The sequence below is a fragment of the Corythoichthys intestinalis genome, chromosome 1, assembly GCF_030265065.1.
Source record: "Corythoichthys intestinalis isolate RoL2023-P3 chromosome 1, ASM3026506v1, whole genome shotgun sequence".
Lineage (NCBI taxonomy): Eukaryota > Metazoa > Chordata > Actinopteri > Syngnathiformes > Syngnathidae > Corythoichthys > Corythoichthys intestinalis.
This window is the reverse complement of record NC_080395.1, coordinates 7,605,734-7,621,280: the sequence shown is the minus strand read 5'-3', so window position 1 is coordinate 7,621,280 and position 15,547 is coordinate 7,605,734. Positions and strand designations below refer to the sequence as shown.

The 15,547-nt window shown below is 41.9% G+C and overlaps 2 protein-coding genes across 6 annotated transcripts in view; both read right to left on the bottom strand.

Annotated features, from left to right (window-relative positions):
- Positions 1-15,547, bottom strand: part of LOC130911875 (gastrula zinc finger protein XlCGF57.1-like) — a 262,137-nt gene that overhangs the window by 131,955 nt on the left and 114,635 nt on the right. The window lies entirely within an intron of this gene.
- The window catches only part of LOC130911851 (zinc finger protein ZFP2-like), a 63,328-nt gene continuing 49,311 nt past the window's right edge, over positions 1,531-15,547 (bottom strand). For all 5 annotated transcript variants that reach the window (XM_057829494.1, XM_057829457.1, XM_057829474.1 and 2 more), the window contains 2 exons: positions 12,366-12,605; positions 1,531-3,193 (listed from right to left, as the gene is read on the bottom strand). In XM_057829494.1, coding sequence (XP_057685477.1) covers positions 1,938-3,193; positions 12,366-12,605 — 1,496 coding nt within the window. In that variant the 3' untranslated portion in view covers positions 1,531-1,937. The remainder of the gene's footprint in view (positions 3,194-12,365; positions 12,606-15,547) is intronic.

The window sequence follows — 15,547 nt, the reverse complement described above, 5'->3', positions numbered from 1 at the left end:
ATCGGCCGACAGCAGTTCTCAACCGGTTACGGCAAGACCAGAGTGGCCATGCCTCACTAGCACCGTATGGAAGAGATTCGCATGGCCTAATAGAAGACACTGTATGTGGGGTTTGGGTAAGATGTTCTGTCCACAGAGCGAGACGCTGCTTGTCTGGATTTCTGTCCAGAGCCTTTACAGAGTGCAGGAAACTGTGCCTTGACTTTAGCCTTTTTACTGTTGGCACAATCAACAGTAAACAATTTAAAGTGAGTTTAATAAATTAAATCTAACTCTCACAACCTGAGACAACTAGTCAAGTAGACATAGCCTACTATACTTCAAGTATTTTGACTTGAAATAGTGTTTATATCCCCACCTCGTAAAGGACAAATTTTCCTCTGAATGCTCTGCCATCATATCACTCTGTTTTGCATGTGTGTGTGTTTGCCGCACGCGCTGTTCCGGTGTGTGTGTGAAAACATCGGCTCTGATTGGCGTACTATGACACATGACTTTAACCCTCAGCTAATCACAATCACTTCCATCGCATCTATCCAGGGGGTGCATTCAGGTAGCCTCATCCCCCTACTCCTCCAGTCACCCTCAAAGCGTCTGCCGTCCTTAAGATGGAAGCAGCATTCTTGCTGGCTGACAGTGGGGGATGGGAACGAGACTAGCATTCAGGTGTAGCAAACAGAAATGTTAGCAAGCTTTGGAAAGCATTGTCTAGTTGAATGAGCAGGGAAAAACAGCCTCGAGGCATAAGAAGTACGTGCTGTAATATTCTGATACAGAATTATCCGAGGCACCCTAAAGTGCATACGGCGCCATTATTGTTTTGCTCACATGATGCGGGAGTGAATTAGAGACACGGCCTGGCGAGAGCCGTACGTTTGTGTTAATGTTGTATGTTTGTTGTATGTGCTATTATAGAAACAGAGTGCTAGCACGTCATGTGTGGTATATCGTTGCTAAGAAAAAGCACAAAAAAAACCATGTGCGGCATTCTTGAACCTGAACGCACCCCAAGTCTTGGATGACAAATAAACAGCAGAGTAGACTCGCTTCGGCTGGTAGTTTCTTCAATTTATTCAGAGTAAGTAACGCATCGCTTTTGATCGTCGGTAACGGTGTTGTAACGGCAGAAAAAATTAGTTAGATTACCCCATTACTGAAAAAATAACCCCGTTATTCCCAACACTGGTGAAGAGAAGGTTTTTACAAAATGGTGCAAGTGAAAGGTTTCTCCTTGGTGCAGGGCCGGCCCAGGCCATTTGGGGGCCCTAAGCAAAATAACGCAAAGGGGCCCATATTTTTGGCCCACCATTTCGTCACAGTGTACTGTGAAACCTATACATGCAATCCAACCCATACGTCCATATTTTGTATATTAATCAGATTTTGTAGCACTGCATACTTCAAACTTCTCAACCCCAAATGATTTGTCAGTACTTACAGTAGACAGCGCCAAACCTTTTTCTAAAAGAGGAAAGAAAGAAGTTAAGGAAGAACTTTTATTTTTTTAAGCTTGTAATCAAGTATCAAAACTCACAAAAGTCAAATAAAGCAAACTGTAGTAAACAAAATAGAATATAAATTAAACAATTGCCAGATTGGGGGCCCCCTAGTGGTCAGGGGCCCTAAGCAGCTGCATAGTCTGCGTATAGGCTGGGCCGGCCCTGCCTTGGTGTATGTTCTTGCGTAATAGTTAAGTCTCGATTCCATGTGAACATTTTACCTGCTGTGTATGGGCGTGTCTTGTCAACTCTAGCTTCCGACAAAATCTTCTATCGTAAAGAGAGCAGACAAAAGGCTTCTCTCAAGTGTGTGTTCGAGTGTGTTTTTTTAACCCTTGCTTTGTACAAAATCTTCTATCGCAAAGCGAGCAGAGAAAAGGCTTCTCTCCAGTGTGTGTTCTTTTGTGTGCATTTAGATTTCTCTTATCAGTGTATCTTTTACCACAAAATGTGCAGACAAAAGGCTTTTCCCCTGTGTGTGTACGCGTGTTTTGTTAAATCTTCCTTTGCATAAAATCCTTTATCGCAAAGAGAGCAGACGAAAGGCTTCTCTCCTGTGTGTGTTCGAGTGTGTTTTTTTAAACCTTCCTTTGTGCAAAATCTTCTGTCGCAAAGAGAGCAGACATGTGGCTCGTCTCCAGTGTGTGTTCTTGTGTGTATCTTTAAATATCTCTTCTGGGTGAATCTTTCATCACAAATTGTACAGCGAAAAGGTTTCTCTCCAGTGTGTGTTCTCGTGTGTGTTGTTAACACTTGCTTCGTACAAAATCTCTTATTGCAAAGAGAGCAGACGAAAGGCTTTTCTCCAGTGTGTGTTCTAGTGTGTGTAATTAGGGGCCCTTTCTGGGCAAATCTTTCATCACAAAATGTACAGAGAAAAGGTTTCTCTCCAGTGTGTGTTCTCGTGTGTGTTGCTAACACTTGCTTCGTACAAAATCTTTTATCGCAAAGAGAGCAGACGAAAGGCTTCTCTCCAGTGTGTGTTCTTTTGTGTACATTTAAATGACCCTTATGGGTGAATCTTTGACCACAAAATGTGCACACAAAAGGCTTTTCTCCAGTGTGTGTTCTCGTGTGTCTTGTTAAGTCATGCTTCGTACAAAATCTTTTATTGCAAAGAGAGCAGACGAAAGTCTTCTCTCCGGTGTGTGTTCTTGTGTGAATTTTTAAAGTTGCCTTCCGGCTAAATCTTTTACCACAAAATGTGCAGAGAAAAGGCTTTCCTTCAGTGTGCGTATGCGTGTGTACGAATAAATATTCCTTGGTAGTAAATGTTTTATCGCAATGCGAGCAGGAAAAAGGTTTCCCACCTGCGCCGTCTTTTGTGTTTCTTTTCAGTGAGGATTTCTTTAAGGATTTCGAAGCACTTTGCTCAAAGTCAACATCCTCCTCATCAGTGTTATAGTCAGAAGAGTGTGACGTCATGTCGTCACTGTCCGAGAGTGGTGCCAAGAGGTCGACCGGTTCCGATCGTCCCTCACCTTTTGTTGTCATTTGTTGAAACAAGTTACTGCTCGCTAGTTTTGTTGCTTCTTCGCTGTTTATACGGACAGTCACTGGAAACTTGAGGATTTCATCTTCCTGTTCTTCTTTAATGCTGGAGGTCTTTAGCTCAGCCTCCAATTTGATGGACGGCATCTCCGACTTCTGTTTAACACTGGAGGGATCGCGCTTCTCCGAGTGAAGGTCTTCCACTGTGACGTCGGCGGGACACAGAATGAAATTTTTTTTTTTAAAATTACGCTCTTGGGTTGGAATGGCCGATATTTCATTTTTCTTTAATTTATCCAGTAGGTATGTTTTGGCCTACTATTATAAGATGGGATGAAATGTCATCCCACTCTTTGTGGATTCTGGGCTGTGAAAGAATATTAACTAGTGAAATACCTTCCAAAGAAAAAGAAAAAACTGAAATCCAAACACTGTATGTAGGAGCCTAAATCACGTTTGGTTAATTATTCATGTTAGTTGTAAATAATTTATGTGGTTCTCCAAGACAGGCTTGTGATTTGTTGTTTTGGTTCTGTGGGATGGGCTTGTGGTTTGTTTATTTGTGGAACTAGTTTGTGACATAACGTTTCAAGTCTTACTGTATAACGCGGAAGTTGCTGTGTGGACGGTCAATTGACGCAAGGCAGTAAGGAGGAAGCATAGAGCCGAAACTGTTTTTTGACATACAGTGGGGCAAATAAGTATTTAATCAACCACTAATTGTGCAAGTTTTCCCACTTGAAAATATTAGAGAGGCCTGTAATTGTCAACATGGTTAAACCTCAACCATGAGAGACAGAATATCACATTGTTTGATTTTTAAATAATTTATTAGCAAATCATGATGGAAAATAAGTATTTGGTCATTACCAAAAGTTCATCTCAATACTTTGTTATGTACCCTTTGTTGGCAATAACAGAGGCCAAACGTTTTCTGTAACTCTTCTCAAGCTTTTCACACACAGTTGCTGGTATTTTGGCCCATTCCTCCATGCAGATCTCCTCTAGAGCAGTGATGTTTTGGGGCTGTCGTTTTCCTCGTTCTGAATAATTCCCCCTCAATGGGCTGAATAGTAAAACCTATGAGCCCATTCTCCCGCTGACGTCATCCACCTGGTGGGGACGCTAGAGCCCTATAATGGTAGGCATGGCTAACCGGCAGATTAAAAGACTAATTTCTCGTCATCTGCGCTTTGCTACATTGTTGTATATAGTCAAATCGTCTCAATATATTATTCTAATTCACATAATAATGCTATTTAGGAATTTTTTTCTCATGTCATATGCTCTTTAATGTATTTGTTTATATTTTAGAGGAACCAGAATTTTTAGTTTCATATTTTTGTCTGTGTGATGACATTTTTTCTTCAATCAAGACACTACAAGTTTTGAACAACGTGATTTCATATTTTCACCTACCCACTCATGGGTAAACTGCACTTAAGACGTAACATCTGAGTCCAGAAATGGACGAGCAGCAAGTGGCCAAGCATAAGGAAGTCACAGTTAACGACACTGCTTGCTCGTAGATGAAATGAAATATACATCATATACAGTGTATCACAGAAGTGAATACACCCCTTGTATTTCAAAAAATTTTTAAGTATATCTTTTCATGGGACAACACTGACAAAATGACACTTTGACACAATGAAAAGTAGTCTGTGTGTGCTTATATAATGGAGTTAATCAATTTTCCCCCTCAAAATAACTCAAAATATAGCTATTAACATCTAAACCCCGGCAACAAAAGTGAGTACACCCCTTTGAAAAAACATACATCCGTAAATGTCCAAATTGAGTACTACTTGTCATTTTCCCTCCAAAATGTCATGTGACTCGTTACAGGAGTGCTGTCAGCATTGCTGCAGAGATTGAAGAGGTGGTGGGGTCAGCCTGTTAGTGCTCAGGCCATACACCGCACTCTACATCAAATTGGTGTGCATGGCTGTCACCCCAGGAGGAAGCCTCTTCTAAAGACGGTACACAAAAAAAGCCCGCAAAGTTTGCTGAAGACGTGTCAACAAAGCACATGCATTACTGGAATCATGTCCTATGGTCTGATGAGACGAGCGGGCTTTCTTGTAACATAAATGTAACATAAAACGAATCACACGTATACAAGTGGACACAAATTTATTTACACAAATCAAACTCGAAATGAACAATGGATACAAAATACTGAGAAGCGCGGCTTCAGGGTAAGCCCAGGCCAAAACAACTAACAAAATGCTCTGTGCCCTTTCTTCGTGGCCAATCAGCAATGGCGACGTCGCCTGTCCGTCCGGCGTCGATCAGCTTATGTCACAGTGGGAGGGGAAGCAGCCAGCTGGCAGAGGCGAGGATCAGCTGACTGTTGGCTTCTCAAAATAAAACACAGTTAAACGGCCAGGGCCGTCACAACGCCATACATATATACAATTATAAAACGATGGACTGGTTAGTTCCTCTCCCACTGTGAAGTATGCTGAGCAACACCAAATGGGTAGACGACGTGGGTGCCGCCGATTGGCCACAGAGGGAGGTCGCCAAACTTCAAATAACAACCACTGTCAACGGTCAGCGAGGTCGCATTTGACAGCCATTGCGTACCGCCTCGCCAGCTGCTTTTGCTTGTCCTTCATTCACCTTAGCATTCAATCTAGAGTTTGTTACACTCCCACGTTTCCGTGAGGTCTTTTGTGTTTTGCCATTATTGGATCCATTTTGATACACACTGTACACAAGAGCACAAAGCAGTAGGGGTAAGCTGCCATTTGTGTTCATCACGTTTTCTCCTGTTTTATTTAATCTAGGAAGCCAGGGCAGTGGCTGTCTTTTAATTATTTCCTTTCTTATAATCAATGTTTAGTTAGCAGGTTGGGTTTAAGTGTAGATCTGGTTTGTTTGTTATTTTGGCCTGGGCTTACCTTGAAGTGGCAAAATATGCAAATGGGAAATATGGAAAATCACACACATTGCTTGATTGCCAGGGATGAAAGTGGGCTGAAACGCCCTTCCGGTATAAGATTCGGGGCCAGAACGGTGCTTTGATCCCGAAAATATGATGGCAACTATTAAAACCCTACGTAAAACAACAACAACAACAACAAAAAAAACCTTCCTGGCTGCCACACTTCACTGAGAAGAAAATAATCTACCAACGTTAGCTTTACATACACAAGTGTTAACAACAAGCATAAAAAAATGCTTGTGTAGCATATCATCCATTTTCACCAATATTTATTATTTATTTATACTACAGACGGTATAGAGCAGGGGTGTCCAAACCTTTTGCAAAGGGGGCCAGATTTGGTGTGGTAAAAATGTGGGGGGCCGACCTTGGCTGACGTCCTTTACGCAGAACAAATTATTGAAGCAAATTTTAGCAAGCCATTCCGTGTGTCACTTTTGCTTGTTATTTTTTTAATGAATAATTTCAACAATCTCGCGTTCTCTTTCGGCTCTCGGGCTCTAGTGAAATACTGCAGCTGTAAAATTAAACTAGCTTCAAGTTGCTTGAATTTCTCGCTGCGTATCTTCTCTGTAATCTTGTCGTACATGTCAGCGCCTCGTTTGGTAATATCGCCTCACATTGAACTCTTTAAAAACAGAGACTGTCTCTTTGAAAATGAGGCAGACACAGTTGTTGCGTATTTTAGTGAAGAAATATTCCAATTTCCACCTATCCTTGAAGCCCTCGCAGTCAACTTCTTTGTTGTTGTTGATTGTCGTTATTTTAGAAAATTGGGAATAAAGGGTCACCCGGGGTAATGTTGCTTAGAGTGCTGGTGCCTTTTAGAGGGTAAATGAGGAGCAGCATTTAGTGTGTAAGCTACTTCATATGCTGGTAGCAGTACTGCTGACCAATTCATTAAGCCTATGTGCGGGCCAGACGTTATTGATTTTATGACAGAGGCTGGGGGCCGGATGAAATTTGACAAAGGGCCGAATTTGGCCCCCGGGCCGGACTTTGGACATGTCTGGTGGTTTCCCCAGCTGCTGCTGTTATACGAGTCTGACGAGTCGCGTCGATACGCCCATGCGCGCAGCAAAGCAAAGCAAAATACTTGCGTTGTCACCTCACTGTTTCAATAAGTAGACGAGGCGTTGTAATCATGCTGACTTCTTTAATAAACACTTTTGGTTTGATTTGCGCCAGTCGCACAGTAAAGACTGAGTTTCCTTCAACATATCATCATGTGATTATTCAATGAGTAATTGCACTGCATGCTGGGTAGTGTAGTTGTAACTCCATACAGCATGAAGGGAATAGTTACAGTGCCTTGCAAAAGTATTCGGCCCCCTTGAACCTTGCAACCTTTCGCCACATTTCAGGCTTCAAACATAAAGATATAAAATTTTATTTTTTTGTCAAGAATCAACAACAAGTGGGACACAATCGTGAAGTGGAACAAAATTTATTGGATAATTTAAACTTTTTTAACAAATAAAAAACTGAAAAGTGGGGCGTGCAATATTATTCGGCCCCCTTGCGTTAAGACTTTGTAGCGCCACCTTTTGCTCCAATTACAGCTGCAAGTCGCTTGGGGTATGTTTCTATCAGTTTTGCACATCGAGAGACTGACATTCTTGGCCATTCTTCCTTGCAAAACAGCTCGAGCTCAGTGAGGTTGGATGGAGAGTGTTTGTGAACAGCAGTCTTCAGCTCTTTCCACAGATTCTCGATTGGATTCAGGTCTGGACTTTGACTTGGCCATTCTAACACCTGGATACGTTTATTTTTGAACCATTCCATTGTAGATTTGGCTTTATGTTTTGGATCATTGTCCTGTTGGAAGATAAATCTCCGTCCCAGTCTCAGGTCTTGTGCAGATACCAACAGGTTTTCTTCCAGAATGTTCCTGTATTTGGCTGCATCCATCTTCCCGTCAATTTTAACCATCTTCCCTGTCCCTGCTGAAGAAAAGCAGGCCCAAACCATGATGCTGCCACCACCATGTTTGACAGTGGGGATGGTGTGTTCAGGGTGATGAGCTGTGTTGCTTTTATGCCAAACATATCGTTTTGCATTGAGGCCAAAAAGTTCAATTTTGGTTTCATCTGACCAGAGCACCTTCTTCCACATGTTTGGTGTGTCTCCCAGGTGGCTTGTGGCAAACTTTAAACGAGACTTTTTATGGATATCTTTGAGAAATGGCTTTCTTCTTGCCACTCTTCCATAAAGGCCAGATTTGTGCAGTGTACGACTGATTGTTGTCCTATGGACAGAGTCTCCCACCTCAGCTGTAGATCTCTGCAGTTCATCCAGGGTGATCATAGGCCTCTTGGCTGCATCTCTGATCAGTTTTCTCCTTGTTTGAGAAGAAAGTTTGGAAGGACGGCCGGGTCTTGGTAGATTTGCAGTGGTCTGATGCTCCTTCCATTTCAATATGATGGCTTGCTCAGTGCTCCTTGAGATGTTTAAAGCTTGGGAAATCTTTTTGTATCCAAATCCGGCTTTAAACTTCTCCACAACAGTATCTCGGACCTGCCTGGTGTGGTCCTTGGTTTTCATAATGCATTCTGCACTTTAAACAGAACCCTGAGACAATCACAGAGCAGGTGCATTTATACGGAGACTTGATTACACACAGGTGGATTCTATTTATCATCATCGGTCATTTAGGACAACATTGGATCATTCAGAGATCCTGACTGAACTTCTGGAGTGAGTTTGCTGCACTGAAAGTAAAGGGGCCGAATAATATTGCACGCCCCACTTTTCAGTTTTTTATTTGTTAAAAAAGTTTAAATTATCCAATAAATGTTGTTCCACTTCACGATTGTGTCCCACTTGTTGTTAATTCTTGACAAAAAAATTAAATTTCATATCTTTATGTTTGAAGCCTGAAATGTGGCGAAAGGTTGCAAGATTCAAGGGGGCCGAATACTTTTGCAAGGCACTGTACCTTTCTCGCACACACCATATAACTGTTCGCATTACTCTAACACGTAATACAGTCAATCAGGGAATAGTATTGTTTCTCATATTTACTGTAGGAACGTTTGTATTACTCTAACATACCTAGTATAAAATAAATAGCACTTATACAATAGTTTAATGAAAAGAAGCATAAAAGATGCACAACGCCATCTTATCGCAGAAGCCCAACGTGCGTCATGGGAAAGATTGACGCACCAACTCTCGCAATCAGTTCTCCCAGGCACTCCAGGAGAAAGAGCAGGGCGTTCTATCCTAAAACAAGTTACATCAGAGAACGCCCGATATTCAAATGATAACAACTGACAAGACTCCAACAGCCCTCTTTGACACTGAGGGGGCAGAATCCACATCCTCGTTGCCCGGATAACAGTAACTCCCAAATCCTCCTGTCCAATCAACAAAAGACTATAATCCCACACACACCCTTCTTCTTCCTTCTTCACACCCTTCTTCCTATCCACGGCCCGCCCCGCGAGAGCTTTAAAAACACTGGACATTTAGATAAAAACGGTCGCGTCTCAGGAACATTCCAATGTGTCCATTGTTTTGTGGACCTTGGATCGAACACTGCCTCTCTGTCTACTGTTTTTGCCTTGTTTTTGACCAGTGTCGACAAATAAATTGTCAACCTGTTTTCGGTGAGCCTTCTTCAAACTTTTGGAACATTAAGTCAGTACAAAGGGTTAACATGGGAGTGAACGCGCGGAATCTTGGCCCCATCCGGTTGGCTTGCGGGAGCGGTGCCAGCGGAACAGCATTTCGTTCGGCTGGCACTGTTTCCGCAGCTTGGCGGGGGGGTGTGGGGTGATGGGCGTATTCCTTCAAGCACAATATTGACATGTGATCAGCAGAGATACTTAGCTCTGATTGGTTCAAATGCACGTTTTCTGGAACAGCACAAACGAAAGAAAAAAAGGACAAAGCTTGTTGAACTGATGCGATAAAAAGGGGCAAAGGAACAGAAAATTGATCAGCTCTTGAAGAGAAAGGAAACAATTGAAGAGGCTTATTTATTTTATTTAATGTACATCATTAATTAGACTTATGCTTGTTTATATGATGGCACTGTTATTTAAAAAAAAAAATAATAATAATAATAATAACAACAGTTGTATTTTCTGTTTCAGAGCATTAAATGTATTGAATTGTATCGAAATCATACCGAACCGTGACTTAACTGTATCGTTGCATCCCTTATATTTACATATATACATATATATATATGTATGTATTTTTTTTTTTTGCAAACAGAGTGGTATCGGAATGGTATCGGTATCGGACGATACTGCACAGCCAGGTATCTGTTTCGGTATCGGGCCCAAAAAATGGTATCGGTGCAACACTACTTTAAACCGATCCTAGACGGCTTGCCCAGATATTGACTTGCTACCATTTGACAGTTAGTATATCCCTTCGTTGCTAGTTGCGTCATTGCTTTGTTTTTTTTTCATTTGTCTAACTCTCACCGCAGTTTCCCTCAGTTTTTTTCTTTTCTTGTTACTTTTTTTGAAATTGATCCCTACCTTCTGTCACGAAACCCTTTTGTGTCTCCCTTTTCGCGATCGCGTGTTTTTTATGTGTTCAATAAACTCTTTTATGCAATTCCTGTTCTTGTTCGCTTGCTGTCTGAAGCAAGCCACGTTTTTTAATTCCATCATCAAGCCAGCCACAATTTCTTTTCAGTTGAGTTTCCCTTTCAGGTTTTACCGCACAGACAGACAACGCATGTGGGTTGTGATTGCTTAATAACGGGAACATCATGACTAATGTTACGCGGAAGTATAGTCCTGTGGTCTACGCGATCGTCTGTTGCACGGGTAACGCGGGTTCGAATCCCTGAGACTTTCACTGAATTTGCTTTTGCTGCTGGTTTTGTGAAATATTGACAAAGCTGTCCTGCTCAACACTTTTCCGCTCTGGTTCAAATTGGAAGGGCAGAACTGACGACATGTTTTTGGACCCAACGAGTGACACATTAGAAGTAGAGCAGCGTCGCCCAGTGACGTCACTGTCTAGAGTGCATTGCATCGTCAACAACAATGGCGACCTACAAAACTCATTTTTCAAATTCTATAATAAAGAAAACATTAGGACGGGGGGTTTGAATGTCAAATTATTATAACTGATACTAACACTTATCTTTTAAGAACTACACATTGTCCGTGATTCCCTTTAAAAGAAGGTTTTTACAGCACGCGGTGAAGTGATAGGTATCTCCTTGGTGTGTTCTTGCACAATCGTTTAATCCTCGCTTCCGGGTGAACCTTTTGCCTGGTGTGTTTGCACATGTCTTGTCAACTCTTGCTTCGAACAAAATCTTGTATCACAAAGAGAGCAGACAAAAGACTTCTCTCCGATGTGTGTCCTCGTGTGTGTATTTAAATGTGCTTTCTGGGTGAATATTTTACCACAAAACGTGCAGACAAAAGGCTTTTCCCCTGTGTGTGTCCTCGTATGTCTTGTTACCTCTTGCTTCGTCCAAAATCTTTTATTGCAAAGAGAGCAGACAAAAGGCTTCTCTCCAGTGTGTGTCCTCACGTGTCTTGTTAAGACTTCCTTCCTGGAAAATCTTTTATTGCAGAAAGAACAGACGAAAGGCTTCTCTCCAATGTGTGTCCTCGTGTGTATATTTAAATATCCCTTTCGGAAGAATCTTTTACCACAAAATGTGCAGCCAAAAGGCTTTTCTCCTGTGTGTGTCCTCGTGTGTCTTCTTAAGTTGTCCTTCGAACGATATTTTTTATCGCAAAGAGAGCAGACGAAAGGCTTCTCTTCAGTGTGTGTCCTCGTGTGTCTTGTCAACTGATGCTTCTTACAAAATCTTTTATCGCAAAGAGAGCAGACAAAAGGTTTTTCTCTAGTGTGTGTTCTCGTGTGTCTTGTTAAGTCTTCATCCGTACGAAATTTTTTATCGCAAAGAGAGCAGACAAAAGGCTCGTCCCTGGTGTGTGTTCTTGCGTGTATCTTTAAACATATCTTCTGGGTGAATCTTTTACCACATAATGTGCAGACAAAGGGTTTTTCTCCAGTGTGTGTTCCTGTGTGTCTTGTTAAGTCATGCTTCGTATAAAATCTTTTATCGCAAAGAGAGCAGATGAAAGGCTTCTCTCCAGTGTGTCTTCTTGTGTGTGTTTTTAAATTTCCCTTCTGGGTGAATCTTTTACCACAAAATCCGCAGACAAAAGGCTTTTCTCTAGTGTGCGTATGCGTGTGTGTTTTTAAATATTTCTTGGTAGTGAATATCTTATCGCAACGTGAGCAGGAAAAAGGTTTCCCACTCGCGCATTCTTTTGGGTCACTTTTCAGTGATGACTTGTTTAAGGATTTGGAAGCCTTTTGATCAACGTCAACATCCTCCTCATCGGTTTTATAGTCCGAAGAGTGTGATGTTACGTCGTCGGTGTCCGAGTGTGGCGCTAAGAGGTCGTCCGGTTGCGATCGTCCCTCACCTTTTGTTGTCAGGCGTTGAAACAAGCTTCTGCTTCCTAGTTTTGTTGCTCTGCTCTCTTCGCTTGGACCCTCATCTTCTTCGCTCTTTACACGGACAGTCACTGGAAACTTGAGGATTTCATCTTTCTGTTCTTCTTTAATGCCGGAGGTCTTTAGCTCCGGCTCCAGTTTGATGGACGGCATCTCCGACTCCTGTTTAACACAGGGGGGATCGCGCTTCTCCGAGTGAAGGTCTTCCACTGTGACGTCGGCGGGACACAGAATAAAAAATTTTTTGAAATCATGCTCTTGGGTCGGAACAGCGGATATTTCATTTCTTTTTAATTTTTCCAGTAGGTATGTTTTGGCCTACTATTATTAGATGGGACGAAATGTCATCTCACACTTTGTGGATTCTGGGCTGTGAAAGAATATTAACTAGTGAAATACCTTCCAAAGAAAAATAAACAACTGAAATCCAAACACTGTATGCAGGGGCGGACTGGGCCTAAAAAGCAGCCCTGGAGTTTGACTCAGCCCAGCCCACAAGAATCACTGTACACAGACCCTCTAGGGGGGTCCCGGGGCATGCCCCCCCCCGGGAGAATTAAAAAATATATTTTATTGTAAAATGCATCAATTTCGTTCACTTTGAGAGAAAAATGAGGAAAATGTGTCTAGACCAGACATGTCCAAAGTCAGGCCCGGGGGCCAGATGTGGCCCATGGACAAATTTCATCCGGCCACCAGCCTCTGTCCTAAAATCAATAACGTCTGGCCCACACACAGACTTAAAAAATTGGTCAGCAGCACTGCTACCAGCATATGAAGTAGCTTACACACTAAATGCTGCTCCTCATTTACCCACTAAAAGGCTGCGGCACTCCACACATTACCCCGTGTGACCCTTTACTCCCAATTTTCTAAAATGGCGACAATCAACAAAAAAAAAGAAAGTTGATTGCGATTGCCGACGCTTCAAGGATAGGTGGAATTTGGACTATTTCTTCTCTAAAATACGCAACAATTGTGTCTGCCTCATTTGCAAAGACACAGTCGCTGCTTTTAAAGAGTTCAATGTGAGGCGATATTACCAAACAAGACAGGCTGACATGTATGACAAGATTACAGGGAAGATACATAGCGATAAACTGGAGCAACTTAAAGCTAGTTTAATTTCACAGCAGCAGTATTTCGCAAGAGCCCAAGAGCCAAAAGAGAACTCCACAAAAGCTAGTTGCGAGATTGTTGAAATTATTAACAAAAAAAAAATAATAATAAAGCAAATGTGACACACACAATGGCTTGCTAAAATTTGCTTAAATATATTGTTCTACGTAAAGGACGTCAGCCAACGTCGGCCCCCCACATTTTTAACACACCAAATCTGGCCCCCTTTGCAAAAAGTTTGGACACCCCTGGTCTAGACTGTGACTGTCTGACTTGGGGCGCTCAAAGTACTGCAAGGATTAACTGTAGTTGGATTCATCATTGTGGTCGATGAACTCGACACAACAGGCAACTTTCCAGACTTCGCATGCTTCACTGAGTTCCTAAGTAAAGAAGCGAGAATCTCTTGTAATCCCATTACTTCTCAACTGTTGACAAATTTCAGAACTATAGATGACAGGAACCTAAAGAGAGCTAAAGCCTTCAATACAAACACACAACCAAGAGATCTTGCACACGAAAGCCAAGTAGCAATTAGCAGTAAACCCAAATGGCCTTGTTTTGTGTGTAAAAATGAGACACATGTCATCACAAAATGTCCCACCTTTGCAGCTAAGAGCATTGAGGATAAAAGAGCCTTTATACATGAAAACAGACTCTGTTTTGGATGCTTGAGAAAGGGTCACATGACCAAGGATTGTAAAAGACGACACACCTGTAGCACCTGCAATCGACGTCACCCAACCTGTTTGCATGAGGACCGAAGGCAAGAACTGGTGGAAGCACGAAGTAGTAACTCTGCTGCCACAGAAGGACATGAAAGTCAAGTGCCACACCATGCTGTGTCACACATATCAACACAACATACGTCTGCCACCTCAAGTATTGTACCAGTTTTTGTTTCATCAGTTCAAGAACCACACAGAGAAGTACTCACATATGCAATGCTGGACACACAAAGTGATTCAACATTTGTTTTAGAAGATGTGCTCGACAAATTAAGTGTAAACGTCCAACCAGTAAACTTGAAACTTAGTACCATGACCGCAATTGACACAATTATACCCAGCAAGTGCGTTCATGGTCTACAAGTACGAGGACTCAATTCTGAGATCCTCATTCAAATACAAAAAGCCTATAGTCGTGACTTCATCCCAGTAGATAAGTCTTATATTCCAACAAAGGAGACAGCATTGCGTTGGCCTCATCTCAAAACCTTGGCATGTAAAATACCACCTCTTCAAGACTGTGATATCGGGCTCTTAATCGGAGACGACTGTCCTACAGCACTGGCTCCTCGTGAAGTAATTTTAGGTGACACAAACCAGCCGTTTGCACAACGATCAGAACTAGGATGGAGTATAATAGGTTCATCAAACCCCCACCTAGACAGACAAGGAAGTCATAGCTTTGTGCACCGGCTCACAGTCAAGGAGTTGCCATGTCCAACAAAGACAGATGTTATAAAGGCCCTTGAAGCAGACTTCAGTGAGAAAGCGTACGAGGATAGGTACGTGTCACAAGAAGATGTCCAGTTTATACAGTTTCTCAGTAAAAATATTAAGCAAAATCATGACAGCCATTATGAGATGCCCCTTCCTTTCAAAGGTGACAGTTTACCTAATCTGCCAAACAACAAGAAATTAGCTATGGTTCGCTTACAGTGTCTCAAAAGAAAATTGAAGGCCGATAAACAATATTATGATCAATACAAAACATTCATGGAGGAAACTATTAACAAGGGTGATGCAGAGCCTGCCCCTACAACATTCAAAGGTCAAACAGAGTGGTATCTGCCGCATCATGGCGTTTATCATCCTAAAAAGCCAGATAAGTTAAGAGTTGTGTTTGATGGTTCTTCAAAATTTCATGGAATTTCTTTAAACGACACACTGCTAACTGGACCTGATCTAATTAATCCCTTAGTAGGAGTGCTTTGTAGATTCAGAAAGGAAAAGGTAGCCATTATCTGTGACATCGAAAGAATGTTTTATCAATTTTCTGTCTCTCCGGAGTCAAGAAATTATTTGAA